This window comes from Aphidius gifuensis, linkage group LG5 (assembly GCF_014905175.1).
Source record: "Aphidius gifuensis isolate YNYX2018 linkage group LG5, ASM1490517v1, whole genome shotgun sequence".
Classification (NCBI taxonomy): domain Eukaryota; kingdom Metazoa; phylum Arthropoda; class Insecta; order Hymenoptera; family Braconidae; genus Aphidius; species Aphidius gifuensis.
The window spans coordinates 14,598,565-14,620,860 of NC_057792.1; the positions used below are offsets into that span (position 1 = coordinate 14,598,565).

The window sequence follows — 22,296 nt, forward strand, 5'->3', positions numbered from 1 at the left end:
AATATTTATTTAAAAAAAAAAAAATGTCTATCGCTTATATTTAGATAATAATAATAATAAAATGAAAAAAAAAATGGAAAATATATGATAATAATGTTACCTTCGCCGGGTTTTCTATCAAGGCCACCAGCAGATGTTGCACGTTTTTTACTACCATCTAATTCACGTTCAGATGAACGTCTTGTTAATGGTTGTGCTGCTGAAAACATCATGACATTTGTTGTTGATGTTGCTCTACGTGTACCCCAAAATGTTGAACCACCAGTATCAGCTGGTTCTAACATTCTTGGTGTTGAACTACCAAATGCAAATACAATTTGTGAACGTTCATTTTTTTTTCTAGCTTCAATTCTTGCTTCACGTTCTTGATTTTTACGTAATATTGCTTCTCTTCTTTCACGTTCAGCTTCCCATATTAAACGTTTTCTTTCTTCAACTTGATTTCGTCTTGAAAAAAATTTTAAAATAATATTATTATTAAATTAATATTATTATTTATTTATTCAATTATTTATAATATATTTATTTACCTGTCATTATCTCTTAACCTTAGCTCATCAATACGTCTTCTTCTTTCTTCTTCACGTTGTTCTCTAAATTTTTGAGCAACAAGTGCTTGATTTCTAAGTTCTTCAAGTTTACGTTGTCTTTCTTCATTTTGTCTCTCACGCACAAGCTTTGCTCTATCTAGATCTTTTAAACTTCCACTTGACTCTCGTCCTGTAACATATTTTCATTAATTAATTTTAATTATTCATTTGACTCTTGAATAATATTATATGCTGTAAATAAATTTATTATTAATTACATCAGTGACATGTTGAAATCTTTTGCGGTGCATTTTGTAGACGCGATAAATGATTTAAATAAAAAATGAATAATCAAGTAAATAATATATATAAAATTTAAATAATATTCATATAATTAATATTGTTATTTAAAATAAAACAAATCTTTAAATAATATTAAAAATATTTTTGAGAACCTCAATCTCATATTGATTTTAATGTGCATTAAAATCAATGTGAGATTTAAATGATTCTCAAGTCAGTGTCTTTACACGAGTGTTGAAAAAAATAATAAATCAAATTATAAATAAATAAAAATTGAAATAATATGATGATGATATAATGGTACCTTGTTTTTCGCTAGGAAGATCACCATCTAGAGAGTCTTCATCGTAGAGACTGCGACGCTTCGTATCTGTCGAAAATATAAATAATAATGTGATGATGATTTTTTTTTTTTTTATACAAATCATTGTCAACTATTTAAATAAAGAAAAAATAATTTTTATTTCAATGTTGGGATGAGATTGATGAGTATTTAATGAGGAGCATGATTAATGAATTCAAAAACTAAATAAAAATTATTTTTTGTCATTTCAATTTAGAAAAAAATAAATGCAACATAAATTTAAAAATATTTTCATCATTTTACAAGAAATTGTTATAATAATTTCTTGTGAAAATTAAATGTTAAGTATCCAGAAAATTGTTATGATAAAAATCATGCAAAAAAAGTAATTAATAAAATTTCAAAAATAAAAAAAAATTGCTATTAATTTAATTCATGTATTTCATGAAATTTCAACACAAAAAAAATAAACTTCATAAATGTGATGTAATTTTAGCAATGAGAATTTTCATGACACGCCTATTTAATTAACGTTTTTAATGCGTATTCGTGTTCCTCGTCATGTCTGCGGTCACGTGAAAAATCAACAAGATGAGCCATGTGTATAAATTGGAAAGTTCGATAGCTCAATTTTCTATGAAAAAATTTTTTAATTAAATATAAATAAATAAAAATAAATTGAACAAAATATCAAGCATTTGTCAAAATTAAAAAAATTCAATTTAACTATTATTTATAAAATCAAATAAAATTATTACGAAAATTTCTAAGTAAAAAAACAAACTCCATGCCACAAATAAAAACTGACAAAATTCAATTATATTTTTTAAGTTATAATTTTGCTGCTTTTTAAACAAAAAACATTTCGTTTCATTCCCGTTTTACCTGATGAATTTAGTGGATCATCATCAGCCCCAACATGGGCGAACCAGTGCATCGTTTGTTCTGAGAATAATTAAACGATATTTACAAATGAAAGAAATATTTTTCGAGTTAAAAAATAATTATGTAATGTCATTTGATTGACTGAATGATTTAGAAAATGAATCAATATATTGCCAGGTATTTTAAATAGGAAAATTTGAAGAAATAAAAATTCTAAATCGAAAAAATTCTAGAAGAAAATGCAAGACAAAAATTTCGTCGTAGAAATAAAAAAAGAATTGTTTAAATAAATTTCAATTTGTATTAATTATCGCAATGGAAAAAACCACAATAAATAGAATGAAAAATATAATTAAATTTTCAATAAAGAACAATAAAATTATAAAGAATTTTATGAAAATTTATCAAACTGGTAGACAGATGTCCAACTGTCCAATTTTCAAATAGGCAATATTGTTTCCGTCTGTTGATTACAAAATGTCAGACGCAAAATTAAACTGTTCGTTTCCGTATTCAGTCTTTCTTTATTACTAAAATCAATCATCATGTAATAGGGTGTGTAACATTAATGATATCAAACAAAATTAAAAACAGCAAATCGAAAAAAAAAATTAATTTAAAGATGATAAAAAATATATAATACAGCTGATTTATATTTTACTTGTTTTTTTGTATGAAAATATTTCTAGTCAGCAAATTTTGCAATATCGACTTTTATTTTTATATAATTCTAAAATTCAATTTATATCTCCGAGAATAAAGAGGAACTACCGAGACAGAAAAAAATATGAATAAAAAAATATTTATTAAATGACAAAAAAAAAAAAATAAAAAGGTTATATATTTTTGCTTTTCTGAAGCGAAATATGTGAGATTCAATCTGTCGTGTCTGCATATCGAGTGATTCAATTGAAAATGAAAAAAAAAAATAAAAATAAAAAAAGGAAGAGATGAGTGTATATAGAGTTTAATTTTTTTAAATAATGTAATTACTTTGGCTGAATTAAAAAAAAAATTAACAATGAAAAACGAAATAAAAAATAAAAAATAAATGAAATATATTAAAGCTTGGATTAAAAAAAATTCCAACCTCACATAATAAAGAGGAAAATCATATAAAAGAATTAATAAAGTAGAATGTGTGTGGGGTGCTTATTTATTTATTTTTTTTCTAGTATTTAGAAGTGAAAAAAAAATACAAAAAAATAGGAATTTGTTGGTTAATCTTTGAATTCTTTGCCAAAATAGCAAGTGGGTCAATAATACTGTGAGATAAGAGCCTTTGACTGGCCACACACTTTTTCATCATTATTTTTTTGTCTTTTGAAATTTATCTATTTATTTTTTTGACAATTTTACTCTTATCACGTTTTTTAAAAATTTTTTTCTTTCTTGTTTTTACTAGCAGTTGACTTACTGGCAAATGACAACTTGCATCTTCACTATTTCAAGATAAATAAAATGCATATCCCGGAAAATTCTCTATAGAAAATGAACAATAGAAAATAAAATAAAAAAATACTTTATTATTGAAAAATGAATAGTATTTTTTAAAGTTTAAAACAGCGATATTTTGTTTAAAAAAATTTAAAAAAGTAAAGAAGATTAATTGTTGATAAAAAAGGCAAAAATATAATTTTTATTATGAAATTATTTATAATTTGTTAAAAATTTTTATAAAACAAAAATTAAAACTTTATCGATAAATTTGAAAGAAAAAATAATAAATTGTTTGTTGACAACTAAAAATTGATAACTCAATAAAAAAAAATAAAATTGTTTTGAGGTGGAAAATATATACGATAAAGCAAAGAATAAAATTTTCTATTTATTTTTATTATTTTTTATATAGTTGGTGTGTCAAGGGCCCGAGGGTCTAAAACTTATCTCGTTTTGTTGGATTTTGATCGTGATAATAAAAATAAAAATAATAACAAAAATCAGTAAGAAGTGATTTTATTTTCTCGACATAATACAGACAAAACCAGTGACATTGTTACGAGAAAAGTTTTATTTTCTATGGTGGATACACTTGAGATTACACTTGATACAAAACCAATTTTTTTGTCTGCAATAAATTTTTTTTTTGACTATTATTAATATAGTGTAATAAAAATAAAAAAAAAATTTAATTAAAAAATATTTTTTGCATGATTTTATGAACACAAAAGACACATATGAAATTTGAATCCTCTTGCCATACAAATTTTTTCATACTATTTATTTAAATGTAGAAAAAAAAATAAAAAAAAAAATTCTAGATTATTAAAAACGAGTGAATGAAAAAAAATTAATATACACATTGAATATGAAAATGAAAAAACATAATGAAAGATAAAAAAATTGAATTAAATTTTAAAAAACTTTAAAGTCCAAAATGAAATTTTTAAATGTCTTTTTTTTTAAATCCAGGCTATCAAATGTGGGATGCTCAAGACACCCACGTTTCTCCATTTGATTATCAAAATTCATTTTATTTATTTTATTTAATTTATTGATTTATTTAAAAAAAAAAAAAAAAAGTATTTATTTACCCTTCGTGAGAGAGTGGCGATGGTGTGCAGAGCTGGACCTTTGATTGCTTTCCTCTGGAGCTGCTCCAGCTGTAAAAATAAATAAAACATATAAAATTAAAAATTGAATAACAAGATGTATAAATACTATCATTGTATTTATCAATAAAATTAATATTTGCAATACGATAAGCTTAAAAATAAATTCATAAATTAGTAGCACATTTCGTGCTTTTATCTTAAAAATTGTCTCCATCAAAATTTAAACAGTCTTAATTCAATTTTTTTTTCCATTTCAAGCATGTATAGTTGTCGTTAATTCTAAAAGGATAACGAGACAGTCGTTATCGTTGGTTTTCTATATATACATACATGCATTTGAATATTGCATTTACGTTGTAAATTTATCTGATGAAAATTGTATGATAAAGATAGATACAGAATGAGAGGAAAAATGATGAAGCTATAAAAATGCCTGCAGGACAATTGAACCATGTAGGCGTTAATAATATTAAACCAATATTGATCATTAAATTTATCATTAAAAATCAACCTCATTTATTTATCATCCATGCTAAAATTCTTAACGACCATAAAAACTTCAAATAATAAATCCTTTCACAAAAGAATAAATAGATAATAAAAAAAATAAATAAAATTATTAAATCAATAGCTTGAATAAATCATTATAAAAAAATAAAAATAAAAAACAGCACGAGATGATATTTATTTATTGATTTTACATTGTACCGAAAAAAAAAAAAAATTAAATAAGTAAAAAAAAATTGTATTTAGGTATGTTTTATCGCTTAGGAGAATGATGTGTCTCGAGTATTATCGACCAGCTTAAATATCAAGATGATGATGATGGTAAAAAGTCAGGTATTGAAAAGCTGCTTCTGGGCTTTCAAGTTATTTAACCAAGTTAATACAAGACACATATTAACTTTTGTCTTTGTCGCTGTCATCAAGCATAAAGTAAAATATAAAAGAAAAGAATTTTCCAGTTCAATATATACCAACTTCAAGATATCAGTTTGTTCTGGCAGTATATAGCTATGAAAATTTTCATATTTGTAACATCAAACGATGATTTATCCATGTGTAAATTTCATTAGATAATATTCAGAATTAAATTTAAATACTTTGATAACTGAGATTTCAAATCGAGAGTTAATAATAATCTTCAGTTGAATCAAAAAAAAGAAATATTAAATAAACTGAGTAATAAACTAAAAATTATTCTTCTTTTTTATTTTTCTTTGAAATATTTAATCTTGTTTGTTGGAAAAAAAAATGTTTGAAAATTAGGTCAATTTATTTTGATGGTAATTTATATAAATTTTAAGAAAGTAGTTTTTAAATTTTTTAATTTATTTTATTCGATAATTTATGCTGTCTTTAAATATATTTTAATTAAAAATCAAATTGACTTTTATTAAAGATAATTTACTTGGCTATAAAATAATGATATTTTCAAAATATATCCCTCAAAATATTATGTTTATCCCTCAAATTATATTTTGAGGATATTTCAAGTATTTTATCATTTTTTAAAATTTATTTTTTATGTCGTTTTATATACGTTTTATATACGTATGAAAAATATCTAATGACTCAAGTAATTACAAAAGAAAATAGAAAAAGCTCATCAGTCAAAATCTTAATTAGAAAATTATTTTTATTAATTTTAAAATAATACACATATATTTTTTTCCTTTACAAATTTTTAAAATTCAGAAAAATATATTACAATTTCTTTTGCACGTGGTTTTTTTTTTTTCATTCGATCACATGGCATCCACGTAGAATTTTTTTTTTCACTCGGAAGTGAGTCATGCGGCGGGAAATGTGTTTCAAAAAATTTTGCTTGGCGTTAGCCAATGGCTGATCTGCAGAGGGCGAAACTAGACAGTAATTCCTAGAAAAAGCGACCTCTAGGACCTCTAGTCTTCGTCTAGGATTGTCTAGGATATATAAAGGGCATCCTAAACGAATTTCAGTTAGTTCTTCTTCGGTTTCGTCGGGTTAATATCATCTTAAAATTTTCTGTCTGTTAAATTCGTGGTTAGAAATATTTTAAATTACCTCGTGGTTGCTCGGTGTTAAAAAAAAAGTGCAAGGTTAAAATAGTAAAATAGTTTCTTAGATTTTCGTCAGTCCGTCTTAGTTTTCGCGGAGTGAATATCGTATCGAATAAATTTGGTTAGGAATATTTAAAACGACCGCGTGTAGATTGACTCGTGGTTATAAAAAAAAAATTGTAATTGAAATTATAGTGACAAGTGATAAAGTGTATATAAGTGTAAAAAGTGCCAGTTGCTGATTTGGGATTAATTGGATTATTGGAGACTACCTTGACAATTTCTTCATGGCTTCGCTGAGAGGATATGATAAAATTTATGTGGATTATTGGAGACTATCTGGACGACTTCTTCATGGCTGTTTGCTGAGAGGATGTGATGGAATTTATGTGGATTATTGGAGACTACCTGGACGACTTCTTCTTGGCTGTTTGCTGGCATAAGGTAAATTCCTCTAGATCATGATTGACTAGTTGTAATTTTTAACCTATCCCGGAAAAGTGCTTTAATATCCTTGAAGTTTCAAAAAATTGTTGCTATATTTTTTGAAACTTCTTGTCGTTCCAAATTATTATTTTATGCATAGATTTATTTTGACTGATTTTTACAATAATTATATATTCAATTTTAATGCCAAATTAAATATAGTCGTAGTGTAAAAGTCAAAATAAATCAACCTTGTCTTTCTCAAACAGAGTAGACAAGGGTGATTAGGAATTATTATCTATCGTGAAAATTTATAATAGATAAATTATCACCCTATTTTCCATTCGCGATGTATTTTTTTTATTTGATATTGAATGCACGTTTCCAAAAAAAATAATAAAATTTTCAAGTATGTTCCAGGTTTTTTTCTGTTTCAGGTTTATCAGGAGTTTGATTTTTCAAAATATTAATATTATGATTTTTTTGTTTCAGGATTTTTATGATTTCAGGTTTTTCAGGATGTTAATATTATGATTTTTTTTGTTTCAGGATTTTTATAATTTCAGGTTTTTAATATAATGATTTTAATATTTTCAGGATTTTTTTTTGTTTCAGGATTGTTATGATTTCAGGTTTTTAATATAATGATTTAAATATTTTCAGGATTTTAATATTTTATATAATGAAATAGTGAAGTGTGAAATAATGATAGTAAGTGATAGTGGCATAGTGATTAAGGCCTAAAAATGTCCTATCACAATTAGTGATAGTGGCATAGTGAATTGAGCCTGTAGAAATGTCCTATCACAGCGAATAATAAAAAATATACCTGCTGCTATGAGCGCGGGTATAATTACGTATATATATTCATTTTTTTTACATGCGCGTGCGTTAATAATTGCTGCTATGAGCGCAATCCGAAAAATTTAAAAACCCGATCGATATAATTCTAGCTGCAGCTAGAATACCTGCGAAAAGTGGATTAGGTCTACTGGAGAAACCACTTGATAAAAAAAAACGAGTCAAAGTGTCTACCTCCTGGGTGACGTGGAAAAGACACCCTTAAAATTTACTTGTTATTAATTTATTATTTTTCAGCTTCTACAATTTAATCAACATCTAAATATTGTTAATTTAATTAAAAAAAAACAATTTAATAAAATAATTCCTAACTTTATGTAAATATAAGAAATAAATTATTTTAATATATGTTTATTAACAATAAAAATATTTTTTCTTGTGTTCTTCCAATACCAACATCCTATCTTTATTATTTCAAGAGATATGAACATTTTTTTGAAATTGTTTTTTAAATTTTTTTAAATAGTGAAAACAATAGTAAGCTTCCGCCTACGTAAAAAAAAAAAAAATATATATAGTTAAAAGGTTGAGCAGTTTTCCAAGCCTGTGTCATTATCTTCAAGATTTGTTTTTCATTTTATTTTTTGAATACTAAGTAGTATCACGTAGAATGTAATGTTCTTTACCTTGTAATTATTCAAAAAAGTTTATTTTTGTTTGCAAAAGTTTGTTTAAAATTTTCAGAAGACACATTGAAATTATAAACATTTAAATTAATGGGTATATCAAAAAATTAAGCTCTATATAATTTATAAAAAAAACTATACAGTTTAATTTATAATAAAAAATCTAAAATAACAGTTTTTTTTTCAATTTATTTTTATTCTCAATTTGAAAACAATAGATGATTGATTATTGAATTTAATCTTGAAATGTTGCTAGAGTTTTTTTTTTTTTTTGGGATAATAGAATTGTATAGCCTTGAATGGCTCATTGATATTTTTTTTAGCTAAAGCTCTCTTTCAATTTATCATAGTTCAAACCTTCGACAAATTAATTAATTTAAATAATAAAAATACAAAATAAATTTGTATTAAAAAATAAATTCAATGTGGATTATTTTCCTTTGTAAATTAAACAATTATATAATTTTGTGTAATTTATAGAGTATCATAGATGGAATATTTATTTCACAATTGTCAATTGGTCTGTGGCTTTAATGTGATTGCACAAAAAGCAAGATGAGCTTGACTAAAGTTCAGCTGAGTGAGGTATGTATGCTCTGCTCTTGGCAACATATTTGTCATGCAAAACTGATTGAATTTAAAGCAAAGAATCTGCCATTTATTCTAAATAAATTTTAAAACATAAAATATAAATAAATAATATTTTTTATTCCATCAAAGTACTTATTGAACATGAAAAAACAAAATAAAATAAAAAAATTTCTGACTTTATTATTAAATTTAATTTGATCATTTCTTTCATCTAAATTTAATTTTTTTTTATTAAAAAAAAAAATGTATTTTAAATTCTATTGAATTTTCATGTTTATTTATTTTATTGCCATTGAAAAAGTTGAGATTTCCAGATCACTGACGCGAGATATAACACTGACCATTCGAAAGCAGAGAGACCCATATATAAAAGTCCTGTTTGCGGTACACAAAACGTCCGTTATATTTTTTATAAATATTTTTTTAAAAGACGATAAAAAAAGCATTTAATTTTAAGATAAAAAAAAATATTTAAAAACATTTGAAACATTTAATTGAGATGAAAAATAGTTTGTAAAAAAAAAAAAATTATCTGATATATTGATAAGATTAACATGGACAAAATTATAGCCAAAATTTGCTGGCAAATATCTTGAATTCACTTGGCACATTTGTATTATCTCAGTAAATATATACTGTCAAGTTAAAGGGATTAACTTGGGCGTGTCTAAATGCATGTACATCATTTGCTAGTCATGTGTAAACAATTACACAAATTTCAGCCATTTAAAAATGCAAATATCGTATAAATTATATTTGTAAATAATGATAATTTATAATCAATAATACATACAGATAAATACTCGACAATTAAGATGAGCATTCAAGTGAATAAATTAAATTAACTTAGTTGTTCACAAGCATAAAGAAGAACAAACAAAAAAATAATAATAATAGTAGCTTGTATTAATTTTATCCAATTTAATAACAACAAGGTTTAATTTGTAATTCAACAATTGGCGAACAATTGTTATCATGAACAAGTGCAATAATTCATCACGTTTACAAAATTGCTGAGCAAATAATCGACGTAATGTATCAGAAGCATAGAATTGCTTGGAGGCTATGATAATGTTATTATACACTAGTCATGCATTTAAATATAAACACTCTATTTTTATCAAAGATTAAAACTTTAAAAATATTCAAATTTTAATTATTCATAATATTAATATAAATAATATACGTAATTAATTTTGATAAATAAATAGTAAAAAATATTTTTTTTATTAAATCAAAAGATGAAGGAAAATAATGCAGTTGTATTTTTTATTCGTGCCAAGGCCGATGATCCTGTATTTGGCATGACTCCAATTCTGCACGATTTATCATTTTTCAAAAATATACAAAAAGTATGTTAAAGTTTGTTTTATATTTTTTTTTTATTTTATCTTTGAATGACTGTATTAAAGATGATGAAAAGTTCAGTCATTACTCTCGAATGTTTTCAATATTTCTCAATGAAATATTAATATTTTTCAATTGATAATAACAATAAATTTTTATAAATGAAAAATGAAAAAAAAAATATATTTAGTGTCTAAAAACTTTATGCTATGGTTGGAAAAATAATCGACAAGTGTAAGGGTTGGGTAAAGGATTTAAAATTGCTAATGGAGTATTGAATGAAGTTGATAACAAACAAGTGATTTATTGTCAAGTAATAGTGTCAAAATAATTATTTAAAATTTGTTGAAATAATATTATTTTAAAATGAGTTAATTAAAGTTTTCATCAAGTGATAAACTTTTGGTTTTGAAAGTTTGAGAAAGGTCTCAGATATATAACAAGCTTGGACTTGTGGTCATATTATATATACACTAAGAAATTTATAGCTAAGAAATTTTGTGGTTAATTCTGTTAATGAAATTGCACAACAAGATGAATAGTGAGATACACTGATGGCTCTTTTCCTTCATCAAGTCAGTTTAAAACAAAAAAAATTTATTTAAAACATTATAATTTAGGATTGAAATATGCTATTGTCTTTGAATTTTTTATCACCATTATAATTGCTTTCTCATCATAAAATTTAGCTACATAAATCAAACACTTATGTTTCAATTGTAATAATAATAATAATTTATTATTACGGATCGAAATAAATTTTGTTAAAAAGAGAAAAATATATTTTATGATTATTTTATGATTGTATAATAAAAAATATTAATATGCAAGTATGAATAAAATTTTACAACAATTTATGATTCACGACAACTCGAATAGTACCCTGAAGACACATTCGAATATTAATTGATGATGTAATCACTTTTATTTTACGACCATGTTTTGCTGTTTCGTCGTTACATATGCTCTGGAATTTTATAAGATAATACAAGGCAGTAAAACATCACTATATTACTCTATTTAAAAAATATAATTTGTATAATTTTTAAAATTATTTTTCATGAGTAATATTTGAGATGCTTTTAAAAATATTTTTATCACAATTTTTATACGTAAATTTCGACAAAGAAATCCATCGTTTGATGCAATATTGATGGGAATTATATTTTTTTTACTCTGTTTAAACATTCACATCGATTTTATGACTCTAATGGAATTTATGAATAGAAATTATTTGAAGATTCAATGGTTTTTAAAGTGTAAATGTATATATTGATTTAATTCCAATTTTAATAAAATATACGAAGCGTTATAATGTGTGTAATACGATGAAGGGATTATTGTATTTTTATGCTTGTGAAAGGGTTAACGATATGAATTATTATCAGTAAGCTCACAGACATTCTAGGGTACATATTTATCCGCTCAGGAACAAAAGAAAGCCATGACAATTCTAGAATTTCATAAACGCCCGAGGGTTATTATATACAATAAAACAAATCTAGAATACCTGAATAGAAGGTAGATCATGTCTATTCATTTTTTATTTTGCGGGATTATTTTTTTAGTATTATTTTTTTGAACACCAGTTTGGGAAATTTGCCTCAAGCCAGTGGAAAAAACTAGTTTCGTTGATGATCAATGATTCGTAGAAAGTGAAGCTTACTTCAATATTTTTTTTCATCTAATTTTTCATGAAAAAAAAATCAACTAATAGCAAATCAATAATTGCCGATAGCTTTTTCAATGATTTATCAATTAATTAAATTTTTTTCTTTCATTTTGTCAAAGCAAGACAAAAATTAGACAAAGAAAATTAGAATGACGATTTTTTATTTTTATGGTTAAATGAAAGCAGTTGTAATAAGATAAGTTGACCGGAAAAAAAAATTTTTTTATTACTTTTTGTAAACATAGAAGGTATATATAACATCTTGAATATTTCTGGACGAATGGATTTTGAATATTTGTTCAACAAGAGACTTGTAAGCCATGGGGTCGACTGGCGATCTGTGTCAACGACAAGATTCCTTGGTTTTAACATGGATCAATGTACGTTTTTCAACTTGTGAACAAATAAAAAAATAATAAAAAAAAAAAAAGATGGAAGAGATTATATGATTTAATACAAAAAAAACTTGATGCTCTTTTTTTCCAATATCGCACTAGTAAAAAAGCAATGAAAATGAGAAAAAAAAAAGCCATAAAAACTATCAAATATGAAGCTGTAAAAGTTGTGTCTCCAGTCAATTTTTTTATTTGATCGTCATCCTAGCGTCAAATAAATTTTCACTGACTCTCACTAGATCCTAGAATTATTTATAAATTTATTCATCGATGCATAAAAATTGCTTTTGTACATGAAGTTTCATTTTGCATTATTTATTTAATTTATTGTTCAAATAATTTTATGTTATTGATCATTAATTTCAAGTGGATTTTCACTATGCATACCACAAATTTTAATGAACAATTAATAGTTTTAGATACATATATTCCAAGTATGAGGAAGTTGCTGTACATATATCATATGCCAACTTGGGCGTTTCGCTTTCACAGTCTCAATCCTAGGAAGTCTTATCTCATTACAATTTTTACATTCCTTTAGTTCAATCACTTTCTTTACTTCAACTGACATAATTTCTCAGTATTTTTATTTTCTGATAATTAAAATAAATGCTCTTTTTTATTTTTCATATATTTTTCTTTATACAAAATTAATTATATTTAAAGAGCATAATGAAAAGTGTGGGTGTGTGTTTACTAAACTAATTTGAGGTAGAAACAAAATGAGAGCTTTACCACACAGTAAAATAAGCCCACTCAAACAAGACAAAGATAAATGATGGCTAGATGTGAATTTGTTGTTAAAGATGAATCGAAAATACAAACAAGTTTGTATATCGACTTTTAGAGAGAAAATTAGATTTACAAAAGGGCTACTTTGTTACTCTTCTTCGTTGCATTTTACAATATATAACATCAGCACTTTTGTTCACATTGGATGCTGCCTTTAGCAATATAGTTACTGATGAAAATGGATTTGGGTTGTCACTAGCAACCAATACTCAATCTGTTTCAACAGTTCAACTACTATAAAACTTTTTTTTTTTCTTCCTTTTTAAACTGTATTTTAGTAAAGCCTTTATATATACTAAGAGCTGCGATGAAAAACTAGTTTGATGGGTCGAAAGTCAATTAAGAAATTTAACCTTATTAGCTCATAAAGTTTTTTAATTTTAATAAATTTATTTATCTGAACAAACAGAATTAACTGAGACACTAGTTTTTTTTTTTTTTTTTTTTTATTGAAAAAGCTACCGGATGAGGGCCAGTAAATATACATTTGGTAAAAGACAAAAACTTTGAAAATTTTATTTGGCTTCTGTTCATGCTTTTTGGCAAAAGTTGAGAAATTTATTTTTTTTATTTTTAAATATTATTATTATTTTTAAGAATAACATTAGAATGGGTATATTTTTTTTGTGGATAATTTGAATTTAATTCTCAATTGAGACATGGCCCTCTTTTCATTTTTCCAGTTTAAAAAAAAATTAAATATTTATCAAGAGAAAAAGACATTGACAGATTTTATTACACAAAAGAATTGTTTGCCATGATTAATAACACATTCGAAAGTGCATTAAGCAGGACAGAGTAATGAATAGAATTTAAAATTCTAAAATCTTTTTAAAAGAAACACGAAGAATATTTTATTTATTTTTTTTTTATTAATATCGTTAAGAACTGACTTGCTTTTCTATTCTTTGCAGTGCTCTAGATATTGAGTGGACTCGTTGATCCTTTTAACCATTAAAATTTATTCAAAGAAAATAAATTTGGATAAATAATTTAAACATAAAATATAGATTGATGATTGAAAAAATATTCCAAAATAAAAAATAAAAATTTTGACTTGCAAATAATTGAAGAAAGCTTGTATTTGTTTTTGTTTTAAAATATGATGAGCAAGCGTCTGTTATCAATTTTCGTCAGCATATAGAATTATAGATGACTTAAGGAATGCAAGGACAATACAGTGGGGATCAAGTATGTGGCTTGAACCATCAACTTGGCAAGGCTCACGTTTCTCAGGCGAGAATTATTATTTTTTTTTGGAACGTGCTCGATAGGCAGAAATCAGAAACGTAGTCAGCGATTCATGTCGACAGGTATACTTTGAATGTGGTTACTGTGTGTCAACTCTTGACTTCAAAACACATTTAAATTTATTTATTTTATGTTTTCAATATTTTTTTTATTTATTTTACTTTTCAACAAGCATCTCTGGCTTTTTTTTTTTTTCTCTCAAGTAAAAGATATCCACGAAAGGATATCGTATTCGTAGTATTATTTTTCATCTTGAGATTTTAAATTGGCGGATTGAAAATCATAGAAATTGCTTATAAAAAAAAAAAAATACAATCGCAATTTGATTTTTACAAAACTATTCTGCAAAATAAGACAAAATTTTTAACTACCAAAATAATTCAATTTTTAATAAATCAGTCCAGAAAATTTCACGTCAATAAATTCAAATAAAAAACGCATCATAATTGGAAGAAAAAAAAAATGGGTTCTTTGACATAAACTATATATAGCATTCATAAGTTTTTAATCAAAGAAAAAAACTTATTGAATAGGATCCAGGTTTTACAGTCAATTAGACAATGAGAACCCATTTAAGTGACTTCTTTTACCTTCGTCTCCGGAAGTAGAAGAGTCATCCGGTTCCGAGGACGACCCCGATGAGTCTTTTCTGTATCTTCTTGATTCGCGGTAGTAGTTATCATGGTTTTGTTGGTTGTACAATTGGTTCTGTTCACAGGATGATGATCTAGACTCACGTTCTTCATCTGACATATTATATTGCACTCTACGTCTTTCTGTATGTTTTTTGCTAAAATCCGTGAGCATTGACGTTCGTTTTCTACGTAAAAATTTATCAAAATAATTTTAGCTGTTACACTAACTCATTCGACGTTTTGACGCGACAAAAAAAGCCTAAATTTTATTTTTAATTCACTATGATTTGCACAAAAAAACTTGGACAATAACGTTGATCTAAACCAACGTTAAAATCCAAGCTTTAAACATACTCCCTCTTGTTTTCGTTGGTGTTGAATTTCTTGTTAGTGAATTCCCTCTTGTCCGTAAACGTGTTTGTTGCTCCCAACTGTTGTTGGGAGGCTTGATTTTTTGTTGTAATATTGCCAGATAAGTCTCCGATTTTGCTTGTGGAACGGTTGACATTTGCCAATTCAATGTTGGTAGAAGTTTTTGTTTCTTTAGCTGGTGATGGTGGTGGTGATGTTGAAGGAGATGGTGATTTTGGTGGAGAGGAGGGACTTCCTGGACGACCAACATTGTAACAAATGGCTGCCTTACGGAGAGTCTCCCTGCAGAGTTCGGAGAACATTCTGACTCCATGGCCAGCCCTAACGGACCAAAACTTATTCGACGGATAAGACTTGAAGTATCAAAAAATAATTTTATTTTTAATACTTCATGTGTATATTTTATATATTTATCTTGGCTCTGTTTGTTTATCCAGCTGCGACATAATCATGATATATTGGATTGATGAGGTCAACGTTGTTTTTGACTCTATAAACTCGGTCAGTTGTTATATACATATATTCAATATAGAATTTTGATTAGTCAACTGTAAGATGATAACAAATTAATCTTATTTTCTGCCTCAAATATTTTTGAAAAAAGTTTTTTTTTCTCTCGATTAAGTCTGACCTCTCACAATTACAAGATTTATTATTAGTTTAGAATAAAATGATCGAGGAAATATCAATTATACAAGACCTACCGAGCTTATTAATTCAGGCCAATTGGATTACACGACAGAACGATTGTGGAATTGCAAATATAGCACTCAATATACACGTATACATAATTCAGATAATTGAATTGAACATTCAGAAGCTGTTGAAGACATTGATTTGAAAGCATAGATTACTATTAACCACCTGGTCTTATTGAAGGGTGAAAGCTTATTGTAAAAAAATTTCTGGCTTTTATCCAACACTGAGAAAAAAGAATTCATAATTTTTTTTTGCTTTTTCTGTCAAGATTTTACAATACATTTAACTCAAGTTTAAGACATTTATGAAAATTGCATTGAAGGTGGCTTATGCTTCAGGGCGAGTTTGGAGTTATTTAAACAAATTTAGCGTAGCCGAATTTTTATTTATTTATTTAGAATAGATAAAACATTTTATTGAAAACTATATTTACAAAGAGTGTATGTGTATACACAGTACACAAAGGCTAATAGAAATGTTGACTCAAACTGACACGAAACATTTTATCATTGTCTTTCAAAAATATATTTAAAAACTTTGAAAAATAAACTTTGATTTCAAACAAACATGAATTTTAAATGTAATTTTGTACAAAATTACTCAAAAACTGAAGGATTTACATTTATTTTTTATATTTAACTATGTCATGCAGTTAGTCAAGCATGCAAATTTTACATTTGCCTATTTTTTTCGGTAATGACAACACGCGATATAAACTCGACAAGCATTTTACGCGTTTCAAAAACAAAAAAAAAATAGAACGCAAATCTAAACTAAATATGAAATAAAAATCGATGTATAATCACTGATAGATCTGAAATGAAGCCAAAGAATTTGACAGTTTATTAGTTGTCACAGTTGTCAATGCCAGCAAGATGTCAAAATAATTGTGAAGATTAATAATTACTTTACAAATTTTTAGTGTACAAAAAAACTATATGAAAAAAGAGAGATTCTTATCATTTATTAAATTTTTTCTAAGATAAATTTTGTAAATAAGAGGTCAGCCAATTTGAAAGTTATGATCAAGTTGATCGTCTTGTTATGAAATAAACTTGCAATAATTTCTTCAAAGGTCAAAGTGTATGTCCATACCACTTTAAATAGTTTTTTAAATTATAACAAACTTCAATATCAAAGTTCATGTTATTGAAGATTTTTTTAGTGCACAAGTGATTGTGTTTATTTGACGAAAAACAAAATACTACCCTCGTGGTTGAAGGGGTCACGTCGTATACTCAGTTTCAAGCACGAGCGTCAACGAGAAACACGAGTCGAGTACCAAACGAGAACTGAGCAGGGATGTTCATATCAAGCAATGTAGAGTAACAGCGCTGGAGGGATGAAAGGACATTTCCCTCTTTTTTTACCTACATTCTTAACCTCCACTACTAATATTTCTTACAGATCGACGAACGAATATAAAGGGTAAAAGTACGTGACACTCTATACTTATGTAAATTATACCTTACTTTCATTTTATATTTTTTTTTAAATTTACCAAAAAATATATAAAAACAAAAACAATGATTTTAAAATATATTTTTTTTTAAAGACTCTTATGTTTTACTTGAAGCGAAGAATTTTTTCTTCAAGATTTAAAACGCCGAAATGAAACTTTTTTTTTATTTTTCAAAAAAAAAATAGGGCAAATTTTTTTTTTTTCTCTTGAAAAGTTTTAGGCCTAAATTACTGAACTTTTTAAAGAATTGAATAATATTTTTATTATTTTCTATTACGCACAAAGTTAGTACGCAATCGCAATTTTCGTATATAATTCTCCTCGTTGCCCCTCTTTTACTATGAGGAGACGTTCGCGATGGCGCTATTGCATCGATCAGTCGCGTCACCACCTCCATTTCCTTTATTCTTCTTTACTAAGCGAAACATTTACACTCACAAAAACCCAGTAAATCGTTATGATAGTCATCAAAATTGGTCTTAAATTACGCTTATATTTTTTTTGTCTTTTTTTCTTTGGTTGGAATAAATCTCATCCATTGCTACACGCTACAATTGCTCATGAAATTTTTATCATTCTCAGCTACTTTTATTTTAAATGAAAAAATTATAATCACAGTGAACCACGTGGTTTATTATTGAACAACTACTGGAATATATACGTATCTAAATTTTTATATTAGCTTCAGTTTAAAGTAGCTGCAATTTCCTTTTTTATTTAATTTAAAAAACCAAATAAAGTTTTGATCGATAGAAAAACTAATCACAGTTGCTGTAAAAGTAAATATTTACAATATAAATAAAAACCGAAAAAAAAAACTTTCTAGCTGATATTTCTTATAAAAAAAAATCCCTTGAGACAAGTGTGATCTTTTTTTTTCTTCTGGACATGGACACAAGCCTGATATATAAAAATGAAGGCATTTATTCGTTTTTCCGCAAGTCTCTCTAGAGCATTGAAAACATTCTTTCAAGTTATATGTCATTCTTTCGGAAATTGTTATTCACCCCAGTTGATATACATATTGAAAAAAATAAAAAATAAAAGGAATAAGATAAATGACTGAACAAACTGTCAGTCAAAATACCTATTCTTTTTTTGAATTAAATTAATTATTTAGTATTAAAACTAGAAATTATTTAGATCTATTATATGCAATAATTTTGCTGTCAGTTTATTTCATTGTTTCATTTTCCAACGAGTAGTTAACCGGTCGCGTGTGAATATCAGAAAAACAAAGAGGCAAATTTATTTATTTCTACGCTAAACGATTTTTTTCATATTTAATTATTTCTATTATTTACGTTGCAAGGATTAATCTTGAGAATAAAATAATTAGAAAAATTTAATCTGCCATTATAAATTAAATCAGGCAATTTTAATTTGATAATTTCATTAGAATCATTAGACAAAATATTATATAACTCTTTGCAAAATGTAAATAATTTTTTCGATAAATAATAATTTTTTTAGGTGAAAAATTTACTTTGTATTTATGATTTTGTTGCGAGGCTTTGTATTTTACTCTAGACATCTATTGATTATTTAATTTTGTGTAAAAAATCGAATACAAACTGACACATTGTTTGAAAAGTCAATATCCGTTATGAATCCCACATTGATTGGTCATCGTTTCCATCTGAGAGCTTCATCAGGAATCTCTTGTTTCATGGCCATTGTGTAATATTCATAAACGTCTGGACACTGACTCACTTGCTAATGAAATTTGCATTTTTCTATGCATTCATTTTTTCCCCTCCATCACAAACTTGTTGAAAATATTCTGTTAATAATTTAACACACTCTATTGGGTTAAACATTAATTGATTAACCAAAAAAAGACAGCAAATTATAATCTATTTATTCCAATTTATGTACAAAAATAACCAGACTATTTTCATGAAAAAAATTGTGTCAAGTAGAAGGTAATTAATGATGAAATAAAACCTTATTTATTTCATTTTATTTTTTCTTAAAATAACTGTTGACAAAATCTGTTGAAATTATATAATTTGCATTTTTTTATCGTTCATTGTATTATCATATTATTAATGATAAATTTTTTTTTTTTATAATGTTATAACGATTAGCCAATGACGGTTCAAAAATTGCAGATTGTAATTTTTTATTTCGCTTATGTAAATATTCATGAAAGAAATAAAAAAAAAATTTTCATAATATTATTGAAGAATTATGAACACTGCTGAATTGCTTGTGTGTTTTTTTTGTTTAATTTTTTTCAAAGCTATTTATTATTTTTTTTATCCTGGCACTTGAAAAGAGAGCAATCTAATGTACTCGGATTTCCTATGGCCTAGTCGCCAGGGATACTCGGCAAATACTACTAAATTTTTTCATTTTTTTTTTGTCTATTTATTCATGTATTTTTGACTAGTTTTATTATTCATTTTTTTCAATAAATATTTTCTTCGCAAATTTGAATTTTAATATAGTACAGATGAAAAAAAAGTCAGTAAATATTTTTATTATTATTTCCGTAAATTTTTTTTTATATGAAAAGATAAGTTTTATATTAAATTTCAAGTTTTACAGCATTTAAATTGGTGTCGTCACGTCAACATGACAATGTTTGCCAATTTAATTTCCATGAAAACTAAAATTTGTAATAAAATAAAAAAGTAAAAAGTTGCTTCATCAAAAGATAAAGATTTGCTAAGACAAGAGGAAAAGATTCTCGAGTAAAATTTGAGCAAAGTGAATTTACAAATACTACTTGTTCGAAGAGAATTCTATATGGACTCAACACAATTGCCTTTTGTTGCAATTAATTTTGATAAATAAAATCACTATAATATCCTTGTATTGTACAGTAGAATTTGAAATTCTCAGGTTGCATTTTAACGGAGACAATAATGTCCAAACTAGAAACTTTAATATACAAAGAAAGACAAGTATACAGCTTGGATTAGAATGGCAATTTTTAAATTTATAAAGAGTGAATTTATCTTTGTGGAACGTGACACTCAAAATCCAAACATTCTGTGTATCTATTCAAGTATCTTCAACTACTGTGAATGAAAAATAAAAAAAAATTAGAAATTTCGATTAAAGATAAAGGCTTTCACAATTGAAATCAAATAAATTTTTGTAACGTCCTATTAAATTTGTCAATGGTAATCATGCTCCATTTGATTTTTCAAAAATCATTTGTGATCAACAGCGAGGCTCAATATAATTTTTCATTTCAAGCACAATATAAAACACCTTGATAATATTGAAGCATGATAAATTAAATATCATACCTACATAAAAGAACAAAAAAAAAAAATCAATTCATCATTTTGACTTGGTCAACGATTATGGTACCGCAAGCCTATACCACAAAATAACCAGAGCTTTTTTTCACTTCAATAAATTTTTATATTGTCAAAAAGGAAAAAAAATATATATAAAACGTGCAAACATGTTTGATAGCGACATATAACTCGTTGCAATCGATATGAACATTTTTTTTTTTATCTTAGTATATAAAAAAAAATAAATGAATAAATAAATAAAATATATAAGAAGGATTTAAAAATAAATAAAGATGGAAGTTTGTATGAGAAAGGTGATCGTCTCCTAATATAGCATCGTTACGTCTTTCTCAGGAGTGAAACCGATCGTTCATCATCCAATGAAAAGCCAACAATTTGTACGTAACCATACGAAAAAAAAAAATGAAAAAAAAAACGCATTTTATGATGATTAAAAAAGGACAAAAATATAGTTACACAGGAATTTAAAAAAAAGGATAAAATAAAGATAATTTTGTTGCAAAAAAAAATGATCAATTGATGAACAGTTATGGTACCAAATTGTGGTTACCAGATAGTTATGGGAATCAGCTGCGTGTGCTTGGAATTTAATCGGTATTCATTGGTGGTTGCGTACCAAGGTCACTGTGGTACCACTACTATTGACGAGCATCGAGATCAATAATTTTAACCGAGCAAGTTCTCCAACACAAAGACGACTTGTACATGTTTTTTTTTATCAAAATAATAATAGCTAAAAATATATCTTAATGCACTTAATTAATCTACTTGAATTTGATCTTTTTTTTGTTGCTTTACATGCGAGTTTAATGAGTCATCATTTTAATGATTCACGAGTGGCTTTTTATGAAAAATATAATTCCTTATGTACATACTTATTATTAGTCGCTGATTGGCATCATAAACACCTGATGAATTTTTTAAATACTCACCTGTAACAAAAAAAAAAATAAATTCAATTAGAAAAAATGCACAAAATATAATTTAAAATGTTGTTTTTTATTATTTTATTATTTTTTTGTTGTCAACGTTATTGGACTTTTGATGCCAATTAAAATTATCGATATTGAAACTGTCATCATCATTGGTATCGTGTTAATTATTAATTAAGGGATAAATCAATTTCTGAGGCAATTAAAACGACGTGGTTACATATTATTTAGAGACATTTTATGTTTCATATTAGCAAAATAAAAAATGGGGAAAAAAAAATAAAATTAAAACCACATAAAATGCTGATAATTAAGCTTGATAATATAATTTTGTTATA

At 25.8% G+C, this 22,296-nt stretch overlaps 1 protein-coding gene across 32 annotated transcripts in view; it reads right to left on the reverse strand.

Annotated features, from left to right (window-relative positions):
- LOC122857705 (MAP7 domain-containing protein 2) overlaps positions 1 to 22,296 on the reverse strand; it is an 87,162-nt gene that overhangs the window by 8,718 nt on the left and 56,148 nt on the right. For 12 of the 32 annotated variants that reach the window (XM_044160035.1, XM_044160031.1, XM_044160029.1 and 9 more), the window contains 4 exons: positions 4,557 to 4,625; positions 1,138 to 1,203; positions 531 to 720; positions 101 to 447 (listed from right to left, as the gene is read on the reverse strand). In XM_044160035.1, coding sequence (XP_044015970.1) covers positions 101 to 447; positions 531 to 720; positions 1,138 to 1,203; positions 4,557 to 4,625 — 672 coding nt within the window. Of the gene's footprint in view, positions 1 to 100; positions 448 to 530; positions 721 to 1,137; positions 1,204 to 2,022; positions 2,083 to 4,556; positions 4,626 to 15,170; positions 15,401 to 15,569; positions 16,144 to 17,381; positions 17,576 to 21,901; positions 21,959 to 22,296 lie in introns of those variants that run through there. The other 20 variants (XM_044160034.1, XM_044160015.1, XM_044160016.1 and 17 more) reach the window with 13 other exon arrangements.